At 44.1% G+C, this 24,503-nt stretch overlaps 1 protein-coding gene across 1 annotated transcript in view; it reads left to right on the top strand.

Annotated features, from left to right (window-relative positions):
• Window positions 1–24,503, top strand: part of LOC308610204 (forkhead-associated domain-containing protein 1-like) — a 124,957-nt gene that overhangs the window by 34,477 nt on the left and 65,977 nt on the right. Inside the window, 3 exon segments of the mRNA XM_081259436.1 lie at window positions 1,342–1,612; window positions 10,773–10,882; window positions 13,965–14,201. Coding sequence (XP_081115562.1) covers window positions 1,342–1,612; window positions 10,773–10,882; window positions 13,965–14,201 — 618 coding nt within the window.

Raw genomic sequence — 24,503 nt, 5'->3', positions numbered from 1 at the left:
TTGGCTGGGAAAGACTGTAGCTAAAAGACTGGTTTGGGAACCTGAGTGAGTGGAGAACCTTCCTCTTGAATACAATCCAGCTGGAGCTATAGGAAGTTCTGTCTGCCAGTGCTCCTATTTCGGAAGCATTCTGTCCTGTTTCTCATTATGTGTCTGCAGTCTGCAGAAAGAGAAACGTGACCGCCACAGGCGGCAAACCTTTGAACTTAGCTTCTTCCTTGAAAAGTGTGTTTTTTTCTGCCAAGCGACTGGGGGTGGGGTTGGGGCAGAGAAGGGAGAGAGAGACAGAGAGGGAAAGAGCTTTCCAGAACCCCAGTCCCACCACCCTCTCCACCACCACCTGAGCTTGGTGAAGTCCTTAACCTCTCCAAGCCTCATTTGTAAGCTAGGAATAAGGAGAGCTCCTCCCCTTCAGGGCTATCGCGAGAAATCGGTGAGTAATTACAGTAAATGGTAGCATTCACGATGTCACGGTTTAACCACTAGGCACAGGGAGGGACGGCCACAACAGCATTAACCAAGAAAAAGCCAGGTGTCAGCACCTCTCAGCATTTGCTTCTCCCGGTGTAGATGGATTTTGATGTGCTCTCTAATGAAAGTAGATACAGACATCTTCCGCCGGGTCAGATGAAAAAAGGTTCCCTCGATAGATATTTATGGAGCGTCTGCCAAGAATCAGATGTGGCAGATGTTGAGGATCACAGGCTAATGAGCCAGCTGGGTTTCGAGCCAGTTGGGGTGCCTGCCACCCCAGAGCTCTCGGCTTCGGGGGAAGAGGTGGAATGGGAGTGCCAGGGAGACACACAGTGTGGATGTGTGTGTCCTGGAGAGCTGGGCTTGAATCTCGGAGATGTGTTCATTCATTCTTTCAACCAATATTTAAGGACCTACTGTGTATGTGCCAAGGGTTTATTCTAGGAGCTGAGGATACGGTGCTGAGCAAGGTAGACAAAAAGCTGTCAGCCTCTCAGAGCTCAGAGGTGGCGTTGTACCAGCTCAGACGCTCACTGCCAAATCTGTGATCCTGGGAAAGTCACTAGGTCTTGCTCAGCCTCGGGCTCATCACAGAGCATCAGGGGTATTAAATGAGGTAATGCATGTGAATCTCTTGACTGGGTGCCTGGCACGAAGGCTGCACCCAATAAATGGTGGTGCGATAGTGTGCAAGGTGACCCATGGTGGGGACCGCCATCCCAAATTTGGGGAGAGTGTGGGAGGGATTCTTGGGAGAAGTGACTTATACGCCGAAATCTAGGGCAGCAATTATGTCGCCGGGACAGAAAGGTGAAGACCACCCCAGCTGCTCGTAACCTCCCCTGACCCTCTTGTCTGCCCCTGCAGGTCTCCTTCCCATGGGTGAGGGGCCCAGCACCTTGGCCAAGGCCACAGCCACCTTGGGCCACCCAGGAACTGAACCAGTCACCCTCACCAACACAGACCCCCTTCTACCCGGGCATCTGGACAGCGCCAGTGCAGAGGAGCTGGTCGCAGGGGTCCCCCGAGCCCCCCATGGTCCCACCAGCCTCCCACAGGCGGCCCGTGAGTGCCAGCGAGAAGATGTTCTCCTTCAAGGTGGACAGAGCCGCCCACAGCGTTCCCATCATCAGGCAAGGTACTCATGGGTGCTTCCTTGGCGGCTTAGGGGAGGGGCTTTTGCTAGGAGGATGGGTCTCAGTTTCTGCTTTCCCCTTTTTTTTTAAATTTTTATTGAGGTGCAGTTGATTTACAGTGTTGTGTTAGTTTCAGGTATGCAGCACACTGAATCTGTTCAACATATACATGTATCCACTCTTTTTTAGCTTCTTTTCCCATATAGACCATTACAGAGTATTGAGGAGAGTTCCCTGTGCTATCCAGTAGGTCCTTCTTAGTTATCTCTTTTATGTATAGTATTGTGTATGTCAATCCCTCTCTTCCAATTTATCCCTCCCCCCTCTTATTCCCGGTAACCATAAGTTTATTTTCTACATCTGTAACTCTATCTCTGTTTTGTAGATAAGTTCATTTGTACCTTTTTTTAGATTCCACATATAAGCAATATGGTATGATGTTTGTCTTCCTCTGGCTTTTGCTTATGTTCTCTGGTTTTGAAGTAGAACATAATCAAATGTGAAAAAATTGGGATAAGCAGAAAGTTAGAAAACAGTAAAAGATAAGCTGTCACCCTTATCACCAGAATTCTCCCTGTTGACTTTTTGGTGCAAACTCCTCCAAGACTGTGCTCTGCCCATCTGCACACGTCAGTACCTGTGTGGTGAGTGTGTGTGTGTGTTTGTACATATATATGAATATATATGAATTTGTATCAGAATCTAAATTTATATACTTCAACTCAGATGTACAGACATATTGGTAACTGAAATCCCTCTTGCCTTAGGAGGTTTTTAAATATTTTATTACCATTTTACAGGTAAGAGGAGACTGAGGCTTATGGAGAAAATTACTTCTCCAGAGGTTATGTATTCAATCTAATCTAAAATAACGCTTTTCAGTCAAATTTAAGGCTGGTTATCTCAGTGACTGTCACTCACAGCCTGGTCACTTTGGGGACACACAGCCATCAGGGTTTCCTTCTCCCCCCCTCCCCCCCAGAAGGCCTCATGGCACTTGGGGAGGAGACTTCCTGTCTGTCACCATCCTCTTGGCCTTGCCAGGCTTACTGGCAGAGTAGCTGGGTCGACTTAGTCCCTGGCATGATTCCCAGGTTTCTTCTGTGGCCACTGGTGTGGAGGTCCCATTCTCTGTTTTCTGTGTCCCAGCCCCAGACCCCTCTGAGTCCCCAGGTCTCTCGATGCCTCCACACCCTTCCCTGGTCTCACTCAGGACCACTCACCTAGTCACTTCCCTCAGCCATTCAAATAATAGTTATTATTCTGAAATAAACAGACTAAGGAGCAAATGAAAGGTATCTCTGCAGTTTACATCATCATCATCATCATCTAAGGAACGCTCATGTACCAACCACCCAAGTTAAGAAATTACTCAGCCATTTCCCCCCAGCATTTTTTAAATTTAATTTTATTTATTTCTTTATTTATGGCTGTGTTGGGTCTTCACTTCTGTGCGAGGGCTTTCTCCAGCTGCGGCGAGCAGGGGCCACTCTTCATCGCGGTGCGCGGGCCTCTAACCATCGCGGCCTCTCTTGTTGCGGAGCACAAGTTCCAGCCGCGCAGGCTCAGTAGTTGTGGCTCACGGGTCCAGCTGCTCCGTGGCATGTGGGATCTTCCCAGACCAGGGTTCGAACCTGTGTCCCCTGCATTGGCAGGCAGACTCTCAAACACTGCGCCACCAGGGAAGCCCCCCCCCCAGCATTTTAATGTGAAAACTTTCAAGCATACAGCAAAGCAAAAAGAATTTTACAGAGACAGCTCTCCTCCTAATTCTACCGCTAACACTTTGCTGTACTCTTTATTACATTTCTGTCTACCCATCCTTCTTGTCCTGCATTAATCCATCTTATTTTTTGGATGCATTTCAAAATAAATAGCACACATCTGTAGTCCTCCCCCTAAATGTTTTAGCACATATACCATTAACTAGAACTCAACATTTTTTGTCTCCTTCATGTAAAATGAACACAGAATGTGTATTAGTTATCATGAATGCATAACGAATTCTCCCCAAACGTAGTAGCCTAAAGCAAAATCAAACATGTGTTATCATCTATACGGTTTCTGTGGGGTCAGGAATTTGGCAGCAGCTTAGCAGGACGGCTGTGGCTCAGGGTCCCTCGTAAGGCTGCAGTCATCTGAAGGCTTGACCTGGGCCAGAGGATCCACTTCGAACACGGCTGCTCACATGGGTGTCAGCAGGAGGCCCCGGTTCCTCACCACATGGGCCTCCCCAGAGAGTGGCTCGAGCGTTCTCATGACACGGCAGCTGCTCCTCCTGAGCAAGTGATCCTGGAGGACAAGATGGAAATGGCAACATCTCTTGTGACTAAGCCTCAGAAGTCATGCTCTGTCATTGTTGCAATATCCTGATGGTTACCCAGGGCGTCACCCTCCAGTGTGGGAGAAGACTACACACGGGCCTGAAGACCAGGAGGCGGGGATTATCAGCAGTCATCTTGGAGGCCGGCTACCACAGCCTGCCCTCGGGTCCTCAATGATTCACACTCCTCCTCCTCTCTCCCGAGGCCCCCCAGAATCTCACCCCAGTAACAGCATCGGCTCAAATTCCAGAATCTCGTCTAAATCAAGTCCAGGTACAGATGGGGCTCATGGGTGTAGTACGTTACGTTCAGCTCATCAAGTACTACTTCCAGATATCTGAAGACCTCTGAACAAAGGGTCTGTCCCTCACACACCCAGCACATATTGGTGGGACAGACATAGCATCACTGCTACATACACTCCTCTTGTTCCAAAAGAAGAAAAACAGGAAACACACAGGAGTCCCTGGCCCAAAGCAGTTCTGAAGTCCAGCTGGGAAAATATCGGCAGTTCCTTGACTGGGCTTCAGTCCAACTCTTGCCCAGAAATGACTTTCCAGGGCTCTTGGCTCTGCCCCTGGTCCGTGAGTTCCGCCTTCTGAGTCGTCCTCCCTTTCCTATGAAAGGTGTCCCATGGATGTGGCTGCATAGTTTTATAGCCTGCTTCCTGCCTGTAGAAGCTTGGGGGTCCAGACGCTTCTTTGACTTTTGTGGGTCTCTGTCAGTGTGAGTTGGCAGTGCTTCTTATTGGGGTTCATCCTATCAGGCAAAAACCACGCCCACAGACTTTTTTGTCACAAGCCCTTCCACCATGGGCTTCTGCAAAGACTGACAAAGGACAGAAGCTTCTTAGAAGCCCAGTTCTTTGACCGAAGGGTTCTCTTGGACACTGCCCTGGATCTGTATTCTTAACAAAGGATTTTACAACCACACCCTCAGCTTCTTCTCTGGACTGTGTTTTCTTGAGAGTGCCCTTGATTTGATCTTTGCCCAGAACCTGTTTCTTACATTTCATTTGCCACCGGGAGAGGCAGGGAATTTTCAAGCCCAGAACATTGCCCTGATTTAACAGCCCTTCCTTTAACTGTCTCTCCCCCTCACATTTCACTATAAGTAGCAAGAAGTAACCAGGCAGCACCTTCCAAGACTCTGTCTGGGACTCTCTTTAGCTTGACCACTCAGCCTCATCACAAACATTTTCTACCTTCCTCATGACCACAGGCAACGTGTTAGGAAACCTTCTGCCACCACCTGACAAGGATCCCTTAACCCCAGTAACATTTTCCTCACTTTCCTGGAACCCTTCCCTCACTGCCTCCTCAAAGGCCATCGGGCTTCTACTAAGACTATTCACGCTTTCTCAAGGACTCTTGGCCAAAGTCCTCCAGCTTCTGGCCACTGTTCCATCCCAAACCACTCCACATTGTAGGGTTTTTGTTAAATTTTGCACCACTCCTGGTGCCCAAACCTGTATTTGCTACTTATTGTTGCATAACAAATTACTGCAGGATGTAATGGCCTAAAACAACAGTAAACATTTGTTATCTCCTAGTTTCTCTGAGTCAGGAAGTTGGGAATGGCTTCGCTGGGGGATTCTTGCTCAGGCTTGTCCATGAGGTGGCAGTAATGGTGGTGGCTGGGCTGTGGTCCTCTGGGGGCTTGTCTGGGGCTGGAGGACCCACCTCTAGGATGGTTCACTCACATGGCTTTTGGTAAGAGGCCTCAGTTCTTCACTAAGTGCACCTCTCCATACATTGCTTGAGCATCCTCAAGCTGCCAGCTCCTCCAGACAAGTAGTCCTAGAGAGTGAGGCAGACGCTGCAATGTCTTTTAGGATCTAACCTCAGGAATCAAACTGTGTCATTTCTGCAATATCCTTGGTTACATAGAGAAGCTTTGTTACGGACTGAATTGCATTCCCCCAAAATGCATATGCTGAGGCCTCAATCCCAATATCGCAGAATGTGACCCTATTTGGAGATAGTGTATTGAAATAGATGAGTAAGTTAAAATGAGATGATTGGGTGGGCCCTAATCCAAGGGCTGGTGTCCTTGTAAGAAGAGAGAGAGAGACGCCAGGGATGCACGTGCACAGAGAAAAGGGCATGTGAGGACACAGCAGGAAGGTGGCCGTCTACAAGCCAAGGAGAGAGGCCTAACCCTGCCCACACCTTGATCTTGGACTTCCAGCCTCCAGAACTGTGAGAAAATGAATTTCTTTTGTTAAGACCTCCTGTGGTGTTTTGTTATGGCAGCCCCAGCTAACTAATATAAAGTCCATCCAGTATTGGAGAGGATGATGCAAGGGTCTGAATACCAGGAGACAAGAATCAGTGGGGCCATCTTGGAGACTGGCTACCACACCCTGAAAGGTGTAGACCTTGAATGTGTTCACTGAGTTGTGCCAATCGTGCACAACTATGTAACCCAAATTCCTATCAAGATATAGAACATTATCATCACCCCAGAAAGTTCCCTCATGTCCCTGCCCAGTCAATTCCCAGCCCCAGGCCCCAGAGGCACCCACTCTTCTGAATTCTTTTCCCGCCATGGATTAGATATTCCTGTTCTAGAATCTCAAGTACACAGAACCATGTAGTACATGTTCCTTTGTGGAAGGCTTTTTTCACTCAGCATAGTATTTCTGAGATTCATTCATTTTGTTGTATGCATCATGTTCTGTCTTATGAACATATATACAGGGATTTTGAGTTTTTTTTTTTAATGTGTCCTTTGGACACATGGCACATGGGCTGTTTCTTTTCTTTTTTTCACTCCGCCATTTAAATTTTTCCACTGTAATCACCGGTTTCTCCAGTGCCATGCTGAACTTGGGGCTTCTCTGAAGGCCTTGGATTCCCCCTGGAGAAATGAAGGATGAGTCGTATGGCTTAGAGTCCCTCACATCTACCTGGGCTCTATCTCCTCAGCCTCTCAGCTAGGTCTCATGTTTCCAAACGTTTGCCCTCGTTCCCCTGACACTCTCGCCATCCTCAGAAAAGGACTTTCATCTTCCCGTGTCATGGGGAGTTCCTTTGTGTCTGGGCCTCTCTACTCCACGCTTTAGAGAAAACTCTGTGCTCCAGTCCTCCATGATGTCTCTTGACAGAAAACACCTCTTTTTAAGGGTTCCGAGAAAGCTCTTTCCTCTCTTAGCAAAGCTGGGCTCTTCCAATTAAATTGGCTTACTGTTAGACTGTCACCTTGCTTTAGACTTGAAAAATTCTATTTGAAAACCCAAAGCCAAGGATTTATTTACTGCAGATCAGGTCAGGGTTTCTCAATCTTGGCACAGTGACAGGTGGGTCGCATAACTCCTTGTTGAAGGATCTGTCCTGTCCACTGTCGAATGTTTAGCAGCATCCCTGACTCCTACCCACCAGAGATACCAGTAGCAACACCACCACCACCAACCGCCCTAACTGTGGTACTCAAAAATGTCTCCAGACATTGTCAAAAATCAAAACATCATTTTGCCTGGGGGAGAAATCACCCTGTTCTAGTTAATACTCATCCTTCCTTTACCACAAGGCAATAAAACGTCAGCTCCAAGGCCAAATCTTAATGGCAAGAGCTCATGGGAGGTGGGGAAGAATTACTGAGAAAAGAAAATATGTGGAGTGACTTATTAAAATAGCATCTTGATTCATATATATATATATATATTTTTCCCAATAATGGGATCATATGAACCTAACATAGGTAACCTTTTTTTTTCTTTTTTTGGCCGTGCCGCTCAGCTTGCAGGATCTTTGTTCCCCAGCCAGGGATGGAACCTGTGCCCCCTGCAGTGGAAGCACAGAATCCTAATCACTGGACTGCCAAGGAATTCCCTACCTGATTTTTAAAATTCAATAATATGTCATAAACATCTTCCCACTTCAATACATTGACTACATAGTGGTTAAAAGCATAGGCTCTGAATCCAATAAACTTAGGTTCATCCCTTGACTCTACCACTTACCAGCTGTGTGTCCTTGAGCAGGTGACTTGACATCTCTGTGCCTCATATCTCTCACGTATAAAATGGAGATGGGAATAATAATGCCTATCTCACTGGGTTGTTATGAAGACGAAATCGTATCCTGCCTGTAAGTGCTGAGCACGGCGCCTGGTGCATAGCGAACATTCAGTAAATATTAAAATATTTAATATTTTAATATTTAAATTTTAAATTTTACAATCTTAATAATTTAAATATTTTAAAATTTTAATATTTAAATTTTAAATATTAAAATTTAAAAATTAAGTTATTACCTAACCATGATTGTTATTTAACTTTTATTTACAACTTACAATGTCTTAAAGGCACAGTTAAGGTGCACACATACTGCCCCTGCTGCAGACTGGTGATTATTGGAGCGCACCAGGACAGCTGGGGGTTGTTAAAATATTAAAGTAACTCCCCTGGCTTTTGGCCAACAGCTCATGCCCGAAAATTCTTAAAGTGCCTGCGTCCCCATATCCGCCGTCCCACTGCCCCAGCCCTCCCGACTCTCCCTGGGGCTTCTCCCCACTGGGACCTCCGAAGGATCCAGCATCTAGAGTTAAGCCGGTTTGGTCATACATGGCCCTTATGTTCTTTCTGATAAATAACAGTAGCCGGTAAAGAAGTTTGGGGCAGGTGAGGGGTAACTGCCTGGGGTAACGCACCTCCCTGCCTGGGTGTAAGGAAAGCAAGTCTCAGAGCAAATTCTATCCCCACAAAGACTTTGAGTAAACACACCTTCCCCAGTAAAGGGACCCCATCGATCAGCCTGTTCTGTAAGTTTGATGAAGTCCCCCCTCCGGCCATCATCTTGCAGGGAAGCGTCCCTCAAGACAGCCACGACAGGTTCGCAGAGGCAGCCGGAGTCACCCCTAGAGATGGCATCAGACGCCAGAACTCTAAGCTGAGACTGGACAGGGGCCCAGTTAGGGTCAGACCCCGAGGCCCTCCCTGGGGACACAGGCCAGGCAGTACCTTCCTCCAGTGGGAGCCGATTTCTTGAGGAATATGAAAACAGATGAAATCTTCCTCCTGAAAACTCAGTTTCCAAATTGCGATGCGCAATCAGTGTAAAATAAACCCCAGATTTCAAAGGCTTCATGCCTCGAAGGAAAAGAATATAAAATATCTCCATATTTTTTGTCGATTACGTGTTGAAATGATGCTTTTTAATGTATTGGGTTAAATAAAATTGATCATTAAAAAATCCTCTCTTCTTTTTACCTTTTTAATGTGACTACTAGAAAATTGAAAATTGCATTCTGTAGCTCCCATTATTTCTCTATCAGGCACTGCTGCTGTAGTCAGTTAGGACTTTGCTGCTCAGGATCCAAGAGAGTCAGATGGGGGCAGTGAGCTTCAAATAAAAGTTTTCTAATCATGGACCTAGTTGGGGAGGTGGAGGGAGAGAAAATGGGCAGCTGCTGAAGTTCCAGGCCCTTCTGTTCCTCGTGCCCCAGGAAACAGTGTGGCCAGGGCTGCTCATTCAACACGCAAGGCTGTGCATTCTCTGGGCACCACAGGCCATCAGCTATGTCCACTAGAGGTTCTGGGGTCCACAAAGAGGTTTGAGACCTGGCTGGGGGGCAGGAATCTTTGACTCTAAAATGCATAAATAAGAAATACAGAAGCAAAATGAATAAATGATGAATGTCCACAAACATGACAGTGAGTGCTTCATTCATCATTAATGTTAATACTCATTAAAGTTTCATCACTACTGAAAACAATTTGTTCAGTTTCTCACTTCACAAGAAGATAAGAATGTGCAGTGACTGTCCAGAAACCATAGTCACTTGGAAATTTAAAATATGCTGCTTGGGCCCAAGTGATCTCACACGTAGAATTATAGAAATCTTTACAAACGTTTCTACACCAATAAAAAGAAATGTATTCAGTGTTGATGTGAGTGAATTGCGAGATGTCTGATGTGATACAGAGTGGGGTCCCCAAACACAATGCCATAATCCCTGAAAGTCATATAAAAAGGCCTTGTAATACTGGGGTAAATAAGAAAAAGTATAGGAAAGCTTAAATGGCCATCAAGTGGATCCTAGTTAAACACATTTGGCACACTTGTACAATGGACCACAATGCTACCCTGGAAAAGAACCAAGTACAGCTACAAATACTGACATGGGAAGATGTTTTTGATATTGTTAGCTGAAAAGTAAGCTGGATAAGAATCTCTATCATGTAAATGCATTTTTGTTTATTGAAAAGATATGGCTGCAATAAAAAAAAATATAGCTAATGTTTAGTGCTAAATGCTCTACGTGAGGGGTCAGCAAACTTTTCCTGTAAAGAGCCAGAGAGTAAATACTTTAGTACTTGTGGGTCACATGGTCTCTGCTGCAACTACTCAGCTCTGCCTTTGTAGCTGGGAAGCAGCCATAAATAATATGTAAATGAATCACTGTGGCTGTGTTGCAATAAAACTTTATTTACAAACATAGGCAGAATTCCAGATTTGGCCGCAGGGCCATAGTTTGCCAAGCCCTGCTCTATATCATTATTCTATTTAATCTCCAGATAGCCCTTTATAACAGAGACTATCAGGGATCCTGAATTATGTATGTGGAAACGAAGGCTTAGAGAGAGCAAATGACTTGCCCAAGGTCCTCAGCTCTTATGCAGCATAGAAAAAAGTCTGGAAAGAGACACACCACAGTGCATCAGTGCAGTTAACGCTGGGGAAGAGAAATGAGGCAGCTCTTACCCTTTCCAGTCCTCCTGTAATGCTTTCAGTGCATAAGTCTCATGAATGTGAAGGTTAATCTGAAAATATTCTTTAAGACTTTGGGGAAACTCACTGTCTCCTCTGCCTTCTCTGTTGACCTTGTGTGTTAGTGTGGACCAACGCGGCGGAACTGTCGGAACAATCAGTGGCCGAGGAAAGTCCTGGGACAGGGCCCTACAGAGAAATTTTTGTGGACCAGGACCTGTCCCAGCACGATAAGGTGAGGGGTCTTGGGGAAGCACAGAGCTACAGCAGCAAGAGGGACCATGGAGAGATTGCCACTGCCTCTTGTTCTCTGTGTCTCAAGGACTGTCCCTTTTTCCTACTTCCAAGAAACCACCTCTTCCTCCCAAGACATTCAGCCAGGTTTGGCCACTGCTCACTTTATCCCAAATAACATCTACAACTACAAGGTACTGAGCACCTACTCTGTGCTGGGCCATGTCCTGTGCACTTGACATTTATTAGCTCGTTAATCTTCACCATCTTCAAAAAAGATTGCATCACCCTCACTTTGCAGATGAGGAAACTGAATCTCAGAGAGGTTCAGTAATGTGTTCAAGGCTGCCCAGTGCAAGGAGCAGTGTTAGGATTCAAAGCGAGGTCTGGTTAGCTTCTCAGCGGGTACTTCTAACTCCCACACAGTAATCACTTGGTCAACCTTCAGTGATGGAACAGTGATGCAAAAACACGTTCCTTGCAGGAGGACGTGAGCCCTGAAGTCAGGGAGGCGTGGGCCGAGAGACTCATTAAAGAACCAGAGAGGCTTAAAGCAGGGATGCGAGCAGAACAGGTGGATTCAAGCCATCCTGGGAAGGGCCCAGGTCAATTTCTCCCCACTTAGACACAACTCGAAAGTTACTCTAAAAGAAGGAGTCTATAATATTTCGCTTTCCTTCAGGGCCAGGGCCTGCTCCTGCAGCAATTCTCAGAGTTTGTGAGGAGCAGACCTACCTGGGGTTCTTGTCAGACACGGAAATCCAAACCTTCAGGAGGCAGGGGGTTCCAACCCAGACATCCTGGGACCAGACTCTGAAAAATGTTGCAGAAAGGCGAGAAGCCACACTCAGATTCTGTATTTATCGCTGTGTAACAAGCCATCCCAAAACTTAGCGGCTTCCAACAGCAATTCATTATTCCCCAGAATCTATGGGTTGACCTGGAAGGTTCCTTTGCTCGTGTCCCCAGGCCTCACTCATGCGTCCTCAGTAAGCTGCTGGCTTGGCCAGGCTGGTGGTCGGTCTCCATTGGCCTCCTTCCCACATCTAGGGCCTCAGCCAGGACGCCTGGACTGGTGCGCCCCTTTGTGCATGTGCCTTTTCATCACAGCACGGTGGTCTCGGGGTTCCCAGGGGGCCAGAGCAGAAGCTGCACAGCCTGTAAGAACTTGCCTGGAGATCATGCAGCATCACTTCCACTCCATTCCGTTGGTTAAAGCTAGTCACGGGGCCAGCCCAGACTAGAGGGTGGGGAAATAGACTGGATGGCAAAACTGCAAAGTATTTGTAGCCATTTTTCAACCTGCCTCAATTTTAACTTGGAAATATAGTGCAACCACTATAATTTTTTCTATTTATAGAAAATTTTTATAAGCCATTTATCATTTTTTCTATTTATAATAGAAATAATTCTTTCTCTTTATAAGTCGTTTATACCCTGACTTGCCAGGACTCCTTCAAGTGACAATAAACAAATTAGCTTGAGGGGGAGCATTGATTAGCTCATCTTATTGGAAAATTTAAAGGGCTACTAGCTTCAGGTATGGCTAGATCCAGGAGCTTGAATAATGTCATCAGAACACCTCCCCACTACCAACTTCTCCCCTCTGTTTCCCTCAGTGTCTGGCTTTCTTCATAAGGCTGGCTTTGTGTGTTAGAAAAGACAAACTCAGGCAAACAAGCCTACATGATCCAAAAGAAGGCAAGATCCTCTCCCTCTGTAATCGATGTGTGAAATCTCTGATTGACCAGCTTGGGCCACATGCACATGGGGAGGTGGGACAGGAAGGAGCAGGGCACATGACTGACAGTCCTACCCAGACCAAATGGAAGGAGGAACACTCCCTCCAAGAAGGGCAAGGGGACCCTCAGCAGGAAAGCAGAACCCACAGCTGTCCACTGCCCTCTGCAAACTTCTTATATTCCAGCACTGGCACGGGGCCTGGCACTTAGTTGCTGCCCGATGAATGTTTGTTGCATGAAAAATGAATAAGCACCTGGCTGATCATAACAGGGTGAAACAGGGGAAACTGCCCAGGAGTAGGGAATATGTCTGATGCTCTCTCTTGAAGTTTTGCCACCACCTTTCACAAGGACCCAAAGGAAGGCCCCTGGCAGCAGCTGGCAATGTCAGACAGGCTTTCTCATGAGCGAGACCCTGTCCTTCCCCAGGTCTCGGAGCTAGCAGGTCGTGAGGCTGACTGCACGGCTCTCCTGGGAATGAGCTGGCCCAGAAATTGCCCGTTTACCTCCTCCCGTGACTGCTTTGGAAAAGGCCTCTGGGGAATTTTTTCTTCTTCTTCTTCTTCAGTTTTTCTGACATTTTATTGATAACGTCTGGTGAGAAGTTTGGGGGAATTTTTTTTCCTTTTTTGGAAAACCTAACCAATTCTTTGGCTGCAGAGCTTTATCACTGGAGAGATGGAGGACAGGGTGAATTATACCTGTGGGTACAGTCTACCAGCAATTTTGTTTTTCCAGCCAAAAGTTTACATGAGCCCATGCAAATAAATCAGTATTCCTGTCTCATTTACTTTCCAGATTGAGTTACCTGGAAAAAATTCATACATGAATAGCCAAAAGAGGCAGGAAATATTAGAAGAGAGGAAAGGGAAAACAAATAGTTCAGAATGTTTTAAGTTAAAACAAATAACCCTCATTATAGGCAGAATGTGGTCAAACAGAATGTTGTTTTCCTAAGTACCTTTTTAGGTCCCCAGTGTGCTAGGCTGAATATTATAAATGAAAACACTCTAAGTAAACTTTCTAGCAACAAAAGTTCCCAAGTGGGATGGTTGTTCTTAATATGAAAGTCTAATTCTCGGGGAAAGGAAAGTTTCCGTACCTGTGAGGTATAGACATCCATTACAGGGGTCTATATACAATTACCTCATTTTAACCCAATTCTTGTCTCTATGAGATTTTCCAAGTGACAGAGATAGCCTTGAAAGTCTGCTTTTTCCCTCCCTGCCTGCCCTCACCTTCCCAAAGAATGATACCATATTTTTCCTGTCTTTCTTTAAATGGGCTCAGCCTTACACCCAGACCCACACCTAGTAAATTTCCCATCTGGCCTCCACCCAGGATGAAATAATTCTGCTGCTGGGAAAAGAAGTCAGCCGTCTCTCCGATTTTGAACTTGAATCTAAATACAAAGACACCGTGATAGCAAGCCTGCAGAACCAAGTGGCCAACCTGAGGCAGAAGCTGTTGGAAACAGCCGCCTCCAGGCAGAAGGAGAGGGTGAGCCCACCCAAGTTTCAGGTTCTGCATGAAGAGGACGATGCCCAACAGAGAGAGATCCAGAGCTTGAAAAACCAGGTAGGGCTCAGAGACAAGTGGGTCGGGGCCTTGCGGTCACAACACAGGTTGACAGCTCTCAGGTAGAGCCTGGGGGGAGCCAACCGGGTAGTTAGAAATGGGCAGTGAGCACAGCATGGTGAGGAGTACAGGGAGTGCAGGGTTGGCAAGTTTCTAGCCTTGTAAGAACAATATTAGATTTCATTAAGTGCCTACCATGCTCAGGCCCCGGTGCAGGTGCTTTTGGTGCATTAGCTTATTTATTTATTTATTTATTTATTTATTTTATTTATTTAATTTATTTATTTATGGCTGCATTGGGTCTTCGTTGCTGTGCACGGGCTTTCTCTAGTTGCAGTGAGCAGGGTCTACTCTTCACTGTGGTGCATGGGCTTCTCATTGCAGTGGCTTCTCTTGTTGCAGACCATGGGCTCTAGGCACGTGGGCTTCAGTAGTTGCAGCATGAGGGCTTCAGTAGCTGTGGCTCGCGGACTCTAGAGTGCAGGCTCAGTAGTTGTGGCCCACGGGCATAGTTTCTCCACAGCATGTGGGATCTTCCTGGACCAGGGCTCGAACTCCTGTCCCCTGCATTGGCAGGGGGATTCTTAACCACTGCACCATGAGGGAAGTCCCCTCATTAGCTAGTTAAACCTCAGTCTTCTGACACTTGCCATTCTACAGATGAGGAGACTGAGGCACGCTCAGAGATGCCCAGGAGCTTGTTACAGCTTGCACAGCAAGTGAGAGGCAGTGATGTGACTTGGGCTCAGCTCTGCCACCTTGTACACCTCATGCTTTCACACCCGCTTTGCATTTCCACCCAACTCCTGTCGCTTCAGTGACCACTTCTCACACCCACCCGGACCCAGCCAGAAAGAGCTGGAGGTGGGGAGGAGGAACCCCACAGTGTTCCAAACACTGAGGCCTTTATCACACCCTGAAGGCAGCTGCTGGTTCATTTATAGGGAATGTCACCAAAAAATCTCCACCCAGAATGTCTGGATTTACCAGTCAACTTCCTTCCTCCTGAAACTAAATCCAAAAGAAAAAAAAAATTTTTTTTAAGTTTTAAAGAACTACTTTAAAATTGGCCACTGATCTTGTACATAAATTATATCTCAACAAAGTTGATAAAAAAGCAATTGGTCATTGATGAATTTTGGCCTCAGTGCATAATTCTGCTTAAAACCGTAGTCAGGTTTGGTTCAACATGACGGAGTAGAAGGACATGCTCTCACTCCCTCTTTCGAGAACACTGGAATCACAACTAACTGCTGAACAATCTTCGACAGGAAGACACTGGAACTCACCAAAAAAGATACCCCACATGCAAAGACAAAGGAGAAGGCGCACTGAGACAGTAGGAGGGGCACAATCCCAATAAAATCAAATCCCATCACTGCTGAGTGGGTGACTCACAAACTGGAGAACGCTTATACCACAGAAGTCCACCCACTGGAGTGAAGGTTCTGAGCCCCTCGTCGGGCTTCCCAACCTGGGGGTCCAGCAATGGGAGGAGGAATTCCTAGAGACTCAGACTTTGAAGGCTAGTGGGATTTGATTGCAGGACTTTGGCAGGACTGGGGGAAAGAGAGATTCCACTATTGGAGGGCACACACAAAGTAGTGTGTGCATTGGGACCCAGGGGAAGGAGCAGTGACCCCCATAGGAGACTGAACCAGATCTACCTGCTAGTGTTGGTGGGTCTCCTGCAGAGGCAGGGGACAGCTGTGGCTCACCAAGGGACAAGGACACTGGCAGCAGAAGTTCTGGGAAGTATTCCTTGGCATGAGCCCTCCCAGAGTCTGCCATTAGCTCCACCAAAGAGCCTGGGTAGGCTCCAGTGTTGGGTCACTTCAGGCCAAACAACTAACAGGGAGGGAACCCAGACCCACCCATCAGCAGACAAGCAGATTAAAGTTTTACTGAGCTCTGCCTACCAATGCCACAGCCAGCTCTACCCACCACCAGTCCCTCCCATCAGGAAACTTCCACAAGCCTCTTAGATAGCCTCATCCACCAGAGGGCAGAGAGCAGCAGCAAGAAGAACTACAAGCGTGCAGCCTGTGGAACAAAAACCGTATTCACAGAAAGACAGACAAGATGAAAAGGCAGAGGGCTATGTAGCAGATGAAGGAACAAGATAAAACCCCAGAAAAACAACTAAATGTAATGGAGATAGGCAACCTTCCAGAAAAAGAATTCAGAATAATGATAGTGAAGATGATCCTGGACGTCAGAAAAAGAATGGAGGCAAAGATCGAGAAGATGCAAGAAACGTTTAACAGAGATCTAGAAGAATTCAAGAACAAACAAACAGAGATGGACAATACAATAACAACAACAACAAAAAAACAACACACTAGAAGGAATCAATAGAATAACTGAGGCAAAAGAACGGATAAGTGACCTGGAAGACAGAATGGTGGAATTCACTGCTGCGGAACAGAATAAAGAAAAAAGAATGAAAAGAAATGAAGACAGCTTAAGAGAACTCTGGGACAACATTAAACACAACAACGTTCACATTATACGGGTCCCAGAAGGAGAAGAGAGAGAGAAAGGACCCGAGAAGATATTGAAGAGATTATAGTCAAAAACTTCCCTAATATCAGAAAGGAAATAGCCACCCAAGTCCAGGAAGCAGAGAGAGTCCCATACAGGAGAAACCCAAGGAGAAACACACTGAGACACATAGTAATCAACTTGGCAAGAATTAAAGAAAAATTATTGACAGCAGCAAGGGAAAAATGACAAATAACATACGAGGGAACTCCCAGAAGGTTAACAGCTGATTTCTCAGCAGAAACTCTACAAGCCAGAAGGGAGTGGCATGATATACTTAAAGTGATGAAAGGGAAGAACCTACAACCAAGATTACTCTACCCAGCAAGGTTCTCATTGAGATTCAATGGAGAAATCAAAAGCTTGACAGACAAGCAAAAGCAAAGAGAATTCAGCACCACCAAAGCAGCTCTACAACAAATGTTAAAGGAACTTCTCTAAGTGGGAAACACAAGAGAAGAAAAGGACCTACAAAAACAAACCCAAAACAATTAAGAAAATGGTCATAGGAACACACATATCGATAATTACCTTAAACGCGAATGGATTAAGTGCTCCAACCAAAAGACACAGGGTTGCTGAATGGATACAAAAACAAGACCCATCTATATGCTGTCTACAGGAGACCCACTTCAGACCTAGGGACACATAACAGACTGAAAGTGAGGGGATGGAAAAAGATATTCCATGCAAATGGAAATCAAAGGAAAGCTGGAGTAGCAATACTCATATCAGGTAAAATACACTTTAAAATAAAGAATGTTACAAGAGACAAGGAAGGACACTACGTAATGATCAAGGGATCAATCCAAGAAGAAGATATAACAATTATAAATATATATGCACCCAGCATAGGAGCACCTCAATACATACGGCAATCGCTAACAGCTCTAAAAGAGGAAATCAACAGTAACACAATAATAGTGGGGGACTTGAACACCTCACTTACACCAATGGAGAGATCATCCAAAGAGAAAATTAATAAGGAAACACAAGCTTTAAATGACACAATAGACCAGATAGATTTAATTGATATTTGTAGGACATTCCATCCAAAAACAGCAGATTGCACTTTCTTCTCAAGTGCGCACGGAACATTTTCCAGGATAGATCACATCTTGGGTCACAAATCAAGCCTCAGTAAATTTAAGAAAATTAAAATCATATCAAGCATCTTTTCTGACCACAATGCTATGAGATTAGAAATGAATTACAGGGAAAAACCTGTAAAAAACACAAACACATGGAGGCTAAACAGTACGTTACTAAATAACCAAGAGATCACTGAAGAAATCAAAGAGGAAATCAAAAAATACCTAGAGACAAATGACAATGAAAACACGACGATCCAAAACCTATGGGATGCAGCAAAAGCATCCCATAGTTCTAAGAGGGAAGTTTATAGCTATACAAGCCCACCTCAAGAAACAAGAAAAATCTCAAATAAACAATCTAACGTTACACCTAAAGGAACTAGAGAAAGAAGAACAAAGAAAACCCAAAGTGAGCAGAAGGAAAGAAATCATAAAGACCAGAGTAGAAATAAATGAAATAGAAACAAAGAAAACAATAGCAAAGATCAATAAAACTAAAAGCTGGTTCTTTGAGAAGTTAAACAAAATTGATAAACCATTATCCAGACTCATCAAGAAAAAGAGGGAGAGGACTCAAATCAATAAAATTAGAAAGGAAAAAGAAGTTACAACAGACAACGCAGAAATACAAAGCATCCTAAGAGACAACTACAAACAACACTATGCCAATAAAATGGACAACCTGGAAGACATGAACAAATTCTTAGAAAGTTATAACCTTTCAAGACTGAAGCAGAAAGAAATAGAAAATATGAACAGACCAATCACAACTAATGAAGTTGAAACTATGATTAAAAATCTTCCAACAAACAGAAGTCCAGGACCAGAAGGCTTCACAGGTGAATTCTATCAAACATTTAGAGACGAGCTAACACCCATCCTTCTCAAACTCTTCCAAAAAATTGCAGAGGAAGGAACACTCCCAAACTCATTCTCTGAGGCCACCATCACCCTGATACCAAAACCAGACAAAGACACTACAAAAACAGAAAATTACAGACCAATATCACTGATGAATATAGATGCAAAAATCCTCGACAAAATACTAGCAAACAGAATCCAGCAACACATGAAAAGGATCATACACCATGATCAAGTGGGATTTACCCCAGAGAGGCAAGGATTCTTCAATATATGCAAATCAATCAATGTGATACATCATATTAACAAATTGAAAAAGAAAAACCATATGATCATCTCAATGGATGCAGAAAAAGCTTTTGACAAAATTCAACTCTGATTTATGATAAAAACTCTCCAGAAAGTGGGCATAGAGGGAACCTACTTCACCATAGTAAAGGCCATATATGACAAAGCCACAGCAAACATCATTCTCAATGGTGAAAAACTGAAAACATTTCCTCTAAGATCAGGAACAAGACAAGGATGTCCACTCTCACTACTATTCTTCAACATAGTTTTGGAAGTCCTAGCCACAGCAATCAGTGAAGAAAAAGCAATAAAAGGAATCCAAATTGAAAAAGAAGAAGTAAAACTGTCACTGTTTGCAGATGACAGGATACTCTACAGAGAGAATCCTAAAGATGCCACGAGAAAACTGCTAGAGCTAATCAATGAACTTGGTAAAGTTGCAGGACACAAAATGAATGCACAGAAATCTCTTGCATTCCTATACACTAATGATGAAAAATCTGAAAGAGAAATTAAGGAAACACTCCCATGTACCACTGCAACAAAATAATAAAATACCTAGGAATAAACCTACCTAGGGAGACAAAGACCTGTATGCAGAACACTGTAAGACACTGATGAAAGAAATTAAAGATGATAGCAACAGATGAAGAGATATACCATGTTCTTGGATTGGAAGAATCAATATTGTGAAAATGACTCTACTACCCAAAGCAATCTACAGATTCAATGCAATCCCTATCAAATTACCAATGGCATTTTTTAGAGAACTAGAACCGAAAAGCTTAAAATTTGTGTGGAGACACAAAAGACCCCGAATAGCCAAAGCAGTCTTGAGGGAAAAAAACGGAGCTGGAGGAATCAGACTCCCTAACTTCAGCCTATACTACAAAGCCACAGTAATCAAGACAATATGGTACTGGCACAAAAACAGAAATATAGGTCAATGGAACAGGATAGAAAGCCCAGAGATAAACCCACGCACCTATGCTCAACTTACCTATGACAAAGGAGGCAAAGATATACCATGGAGAAAAGACAGTCTCTTCAATAAGTGGTGCTGGGAAAACTGGACAGCTACATGTAAAAGAATGAAATTAGAACACTCCCTAACGCCATACACAAAAATAATCTCAAAATGGATTAGAGACCTAAATGTAAGACCAGACACTCTAAAATTCTTAGAGGAAAACATAGGAAGAACACTCTTTGACATAAATCACAGCTAGATATTTTTTGATCCACTTCCTAGAGTAATGGAAATAAATACAAAAATAAACAAATGGGACCTAATGAAACTTCAAAGCTTTTGCACAGCAAAGGAAACCATAAACAAGATGAAAAGACAACCCTCAGAATGGGGGAAAATATTTGCAAAGAAACAACTGACAAATGATTAATTTCCAAAATATATAAAGAGCTCATGCAGCTCAATATTAAAAAACAAACAACCCAATCCAAAAATGGGCAGAAAACCTAAATAGACATTTCTCCAAAGAAGATATACCACTAGCCAAGAAGCACATGAAAAGCTGCTCAACATCATTAATTATTAGAGAAATGCAAATCAAAACTACAATGAGGTATCAGCTCACACCAGTTAGAATGGGCATCATCAGAAAATCTACAAACAACAAATGCTGGAGAAGGTGTGGAGAAAAGGGGACCCTCTTGCACTGTTGGTGGGAATATAAATTGATACAGCCACTATGGAGAACAGTATGGAGGTTCCTTAAAAAACTAAAAATAGAATTACCATAGGACCCAGCAATCCCACTACTGGGCATATACCCAGAGAAAACCATAATTCAAAAAGCCACATGCACCCCAATGTTCATTGCAGTACTATTTACAATAGCCAGATCATGGAAGCAACCTAAATGCCCATCAGCGGACGAATGGTTAAAGAGGAAGTGGTACATATATACAATGGAATATTACTCAGCCATGAAAAGGAACAAAATTGGGTCATTTGTAGAGACGTGGATGCATCTAGAGACTGCCATACAGAGTGAAGTAAGTCAGAAAGAGAAGAACAAATATCATATATTAACGCATATATGTGGAACCTAGAAAAATGGTAAAGATGAACCAGTTTGCAGAGCAGAAATGGAGACACACATGTAGAGAACAAACGTATGGACACCAAGGGGGGAAAGCGGCAGGGGGTGGGGGTGGTGGTATGATGAATTGAGAGATTGGGATTTACATGTATACACTGATGTGTATAAAATGGGTGACTAATAAGAAAAATATAAATAAATAAATAAACATTTAAAAAAAAGAGATAGAAAAAAAAAAACCGTAGTCAGTGCTTGGGGGCCTTTGTTCTCTTGTGCTCTGTTTACTGTCTTTCCCTCTGTAACCGATTCTAGGTACACAGTTTCAGTCCTAGAAATGGTGCTCTAGAAAGGGCACAGATTGTGTATGGTGAACCTAGGAGATTCTAGCAGGATACTGTAGGCTCCATGAAGGCAAAGGTTGGGCCCAGTAACCTTCTAGAACTCTGTTAGGACTGTGGCTGTTTGTTTGTTCTTTATTCATCCATCCATCCATCCGTCCATTAATCCAAAGAAATATTTTGGGGGGCCTATCCCGTGCCATGCCCTCTTCCAGGCTCTGAGAATTCAGCAGAGAACAAGACAGACATGATCCTTCCCCCTGTTATGCTCTAGTGAGGGAGACAGAATAAACAAGTCAACAAATACATGCTCTAATATTTAAAGGAACTAATGACTCTCCTTCAAACCTGGTTTTGAAAAAACAATGAAAGTAACAGGTCCTGTAGGGATTATTAGTGCAAACAGCTACCTTGACATGTAGCTGACACATTAATGAGCACCTTTTTCTTGAACTGAACCCAATTTTGCTGAAATATTCCTTTCAGTTATTCTCCCATTTCAGAGCTTTCCTGAGAAAATGACATGTCTTTTTCAGGTACATGGATGAGGCTGAATTATTCCCACATACCTTTTTTTTTTTTTTGGCCGTACCACGCGGCTTGCAGGATCTTAGTTCCCTGACCAGAGATCAAACCCAGGCCTCCAGCAGTGGAAGCACAGAGTCCTAACCACTGGACTGCCAGGGAATTCCCCACATACCTTTTTTTAAATAATTGAAATATATTTGACATAGAATATTATATAATTTCCACGTATCTTTGAATATCAGCCGGTCCCAATTTGAGTATTATTTAAAGTGGCTGCCGATATCTGGGGGAAAAATGTTTTTTTACAAAGATATTATCTAGAAATAATTACACTGATGCATCATGCTGTTGCCGCCCCTACCCCTGGAGCTTCACTTATAACTGAAGAAGAATATTTTATAGCAAGGCATATGTGAACCAGAGGCTCGATTCGTTTGAACTCAAATCGAGTTTCATCCACTGACATTTTAGTTTCTTAACTATTCTACTGCCTGCAGGGCATTCCACCAGAAGTGTAAGCCACATGGCAGGTTGATTTATGGTTCTGATTACTTTATGTGTTTTCCCTGGTCCCCGAAGGTGTGTGCATAATGATTTGCTCTCGCAGATCTTCGATCTGCTACAATATCACTAGAAAATTCTTACCTCCATGTGCTCTTATACGCCTGTGGTAATTAGAAGCCAAATTATCATCCTGAAACAATCACTCCTCCTAGCACTCTTAACTTTCTTATGATTCAGTGCCCATTTTGTTACACAGCTTAACAGACATTAAACATCTTGGAATTTATGCCATTACAAACAATATGGATATTTACTTTGATAGTAAAAGTATCAAAGAGGTTTGAAGACTCGTTGGAGTTTTCCAGCAATCCGAAATCCTAAAACTCTGACACTCAGATTGAAATATTTTAAATCTGTCAAAACCACTGGAGTCTTAGAGGGGAACGTATGTTTTCCCTTCTGGAAGTTTGTCTCTGTGTGTTCTATCTCTGGTATCATGCAAATAAAAGCATCAAGCTGAGAAGAGCTTACAAACACTTTCAGTGTTCCAAGGACCTTTTATGGAAAAGTTGTATTTCCCCCCAACAGAGAAAAGTAAGATGTGAAAGAATTGTTTCACTCAAAGTTTCCAAAGCACAAACATGCAAAAGTATAGCCTTGGGGAGAGTGGGGGTCAGAGTGGCCTGTGTCCCCTCAACTTCTATCATAGACCCCCCCCCAATAATGTCTCAGGTGCCCCAGGGAAAAGGTAAGTGTAACTGCCCCAAATGTCCTAGACTCTGAACCATGATGGTGCATGAAACGAGTCAGAAAACTTGTGAGACCTTGACACTTCTGTTAATTCTACCAGAGTAATAATGACAAGATTTCCCAGGACACAAACCAAGACCAAAGGCTGTGCGCGCCATCTGGTGGCCATATCAGCACGCCCGAACTCCATTACCTGGGCATGCCCACCACCTCCCCCCAATCTTTTTTTTTTTTTTTTTTTTTTTTTTTTAGTGTGATGCCTGCAACCTGGTCTGATGGTAAACAGGGAAATTCCTGTATTTCTTCTTTTGGAGGGATTATTTTTATTTAAGATAGTGAGTCTCTATTTACTCTTATAACAGTTATATTTAATTTAATGCACGTTTTTAAGTTTAAAAAGGGAGCTGCTTCTACGAAAAATGCTAAGAAATTATAGTGGGACTAGCCAAGAGACATGGGAAAAATGGTGAAAGTGGTATATGAATGACTGAAGTTTAGGAACTCTCTTCGGGTGGGGTTGCCAGATAAAGTAAGGACACCCAGTTAAATTTGAATTTTAGAATTTCGTTTTAGTGTGTGTCCCAAATATTGCATGGGACACATTTGCACTGAAATATTATTCATTATCTGAAATCCTAATTTAAGTGAACATCCATTTTTCCTCCCCTAAATCTGGCAAACTTACCTTAGGAGAACAATGAAATTGCACCCATAACTTCCCTGGTGGCACAGTGGTTAGGAATCCGCCTGCCAGTGCAGGGGACACGGGCTCGAGCCCTGGTCTGGGAAGATCCCACATGCCGCGGAACATCTAAGCCCGTGTGCCACAACTATTGAGCCGTCGTGCCACAACTACTGAAGTCCGTGCGCCTAGAGCCCATGCTCTGCAACAAGAGAAGGCGCTGCAATAAACCTGTGCACCGCAACAAAGACCCAACACAGCCAAAAATAAATAAATAAAATAAATAAATTTATTTTAAAGAAAAGAAAAGAAATTGCACCCTTCTCCTTGTCACTTCCATTTTGATCTATCAAAACAAGCTAGTGGGGCTTCCCTGTAGCGCAGTGGTTGAGAGTCCACCTGCCAATGCAGGGGACGCAGGTTCGTGCCCCAGTCCAGGAAGATCCCCCATGCCGTGGAGCGGCTGGGCCCGTGGGCCATGGCCACTGAGCCTGCATGTCCGGAGCCTGTGCTCTGCAACGGGAGAGGCCACAACAGTGAGAGGCCCGCGTACAGCAAAAAAAAAAAAAAAATACTAAAACAAAACAAGCTAGCTCTTGTCCTGTCTACGGATTGTGTGGCATTTATGCCCCAATAAACGTGTCCCT

Source organism: Mesoplodon bidens (assembly GCF_964165515.1).
Source record: "Mesoplodon bidens genome assembly, contig: HAP1_SCAFFOLD_116, whole genome shotgun sequence".
In the NCBI taxonomy this organism is placed as follows: Eukaryota; Metazoa; Chordata; class Mammalia; order Artiodactyla; family Ziphiidae; genus Mesoplodon; species Mesoplodon bidens.
Note: the sequence above shows the minus strand (reverse complement) of the source record. Positions and strands in the feature narration are given on the sequence as shown.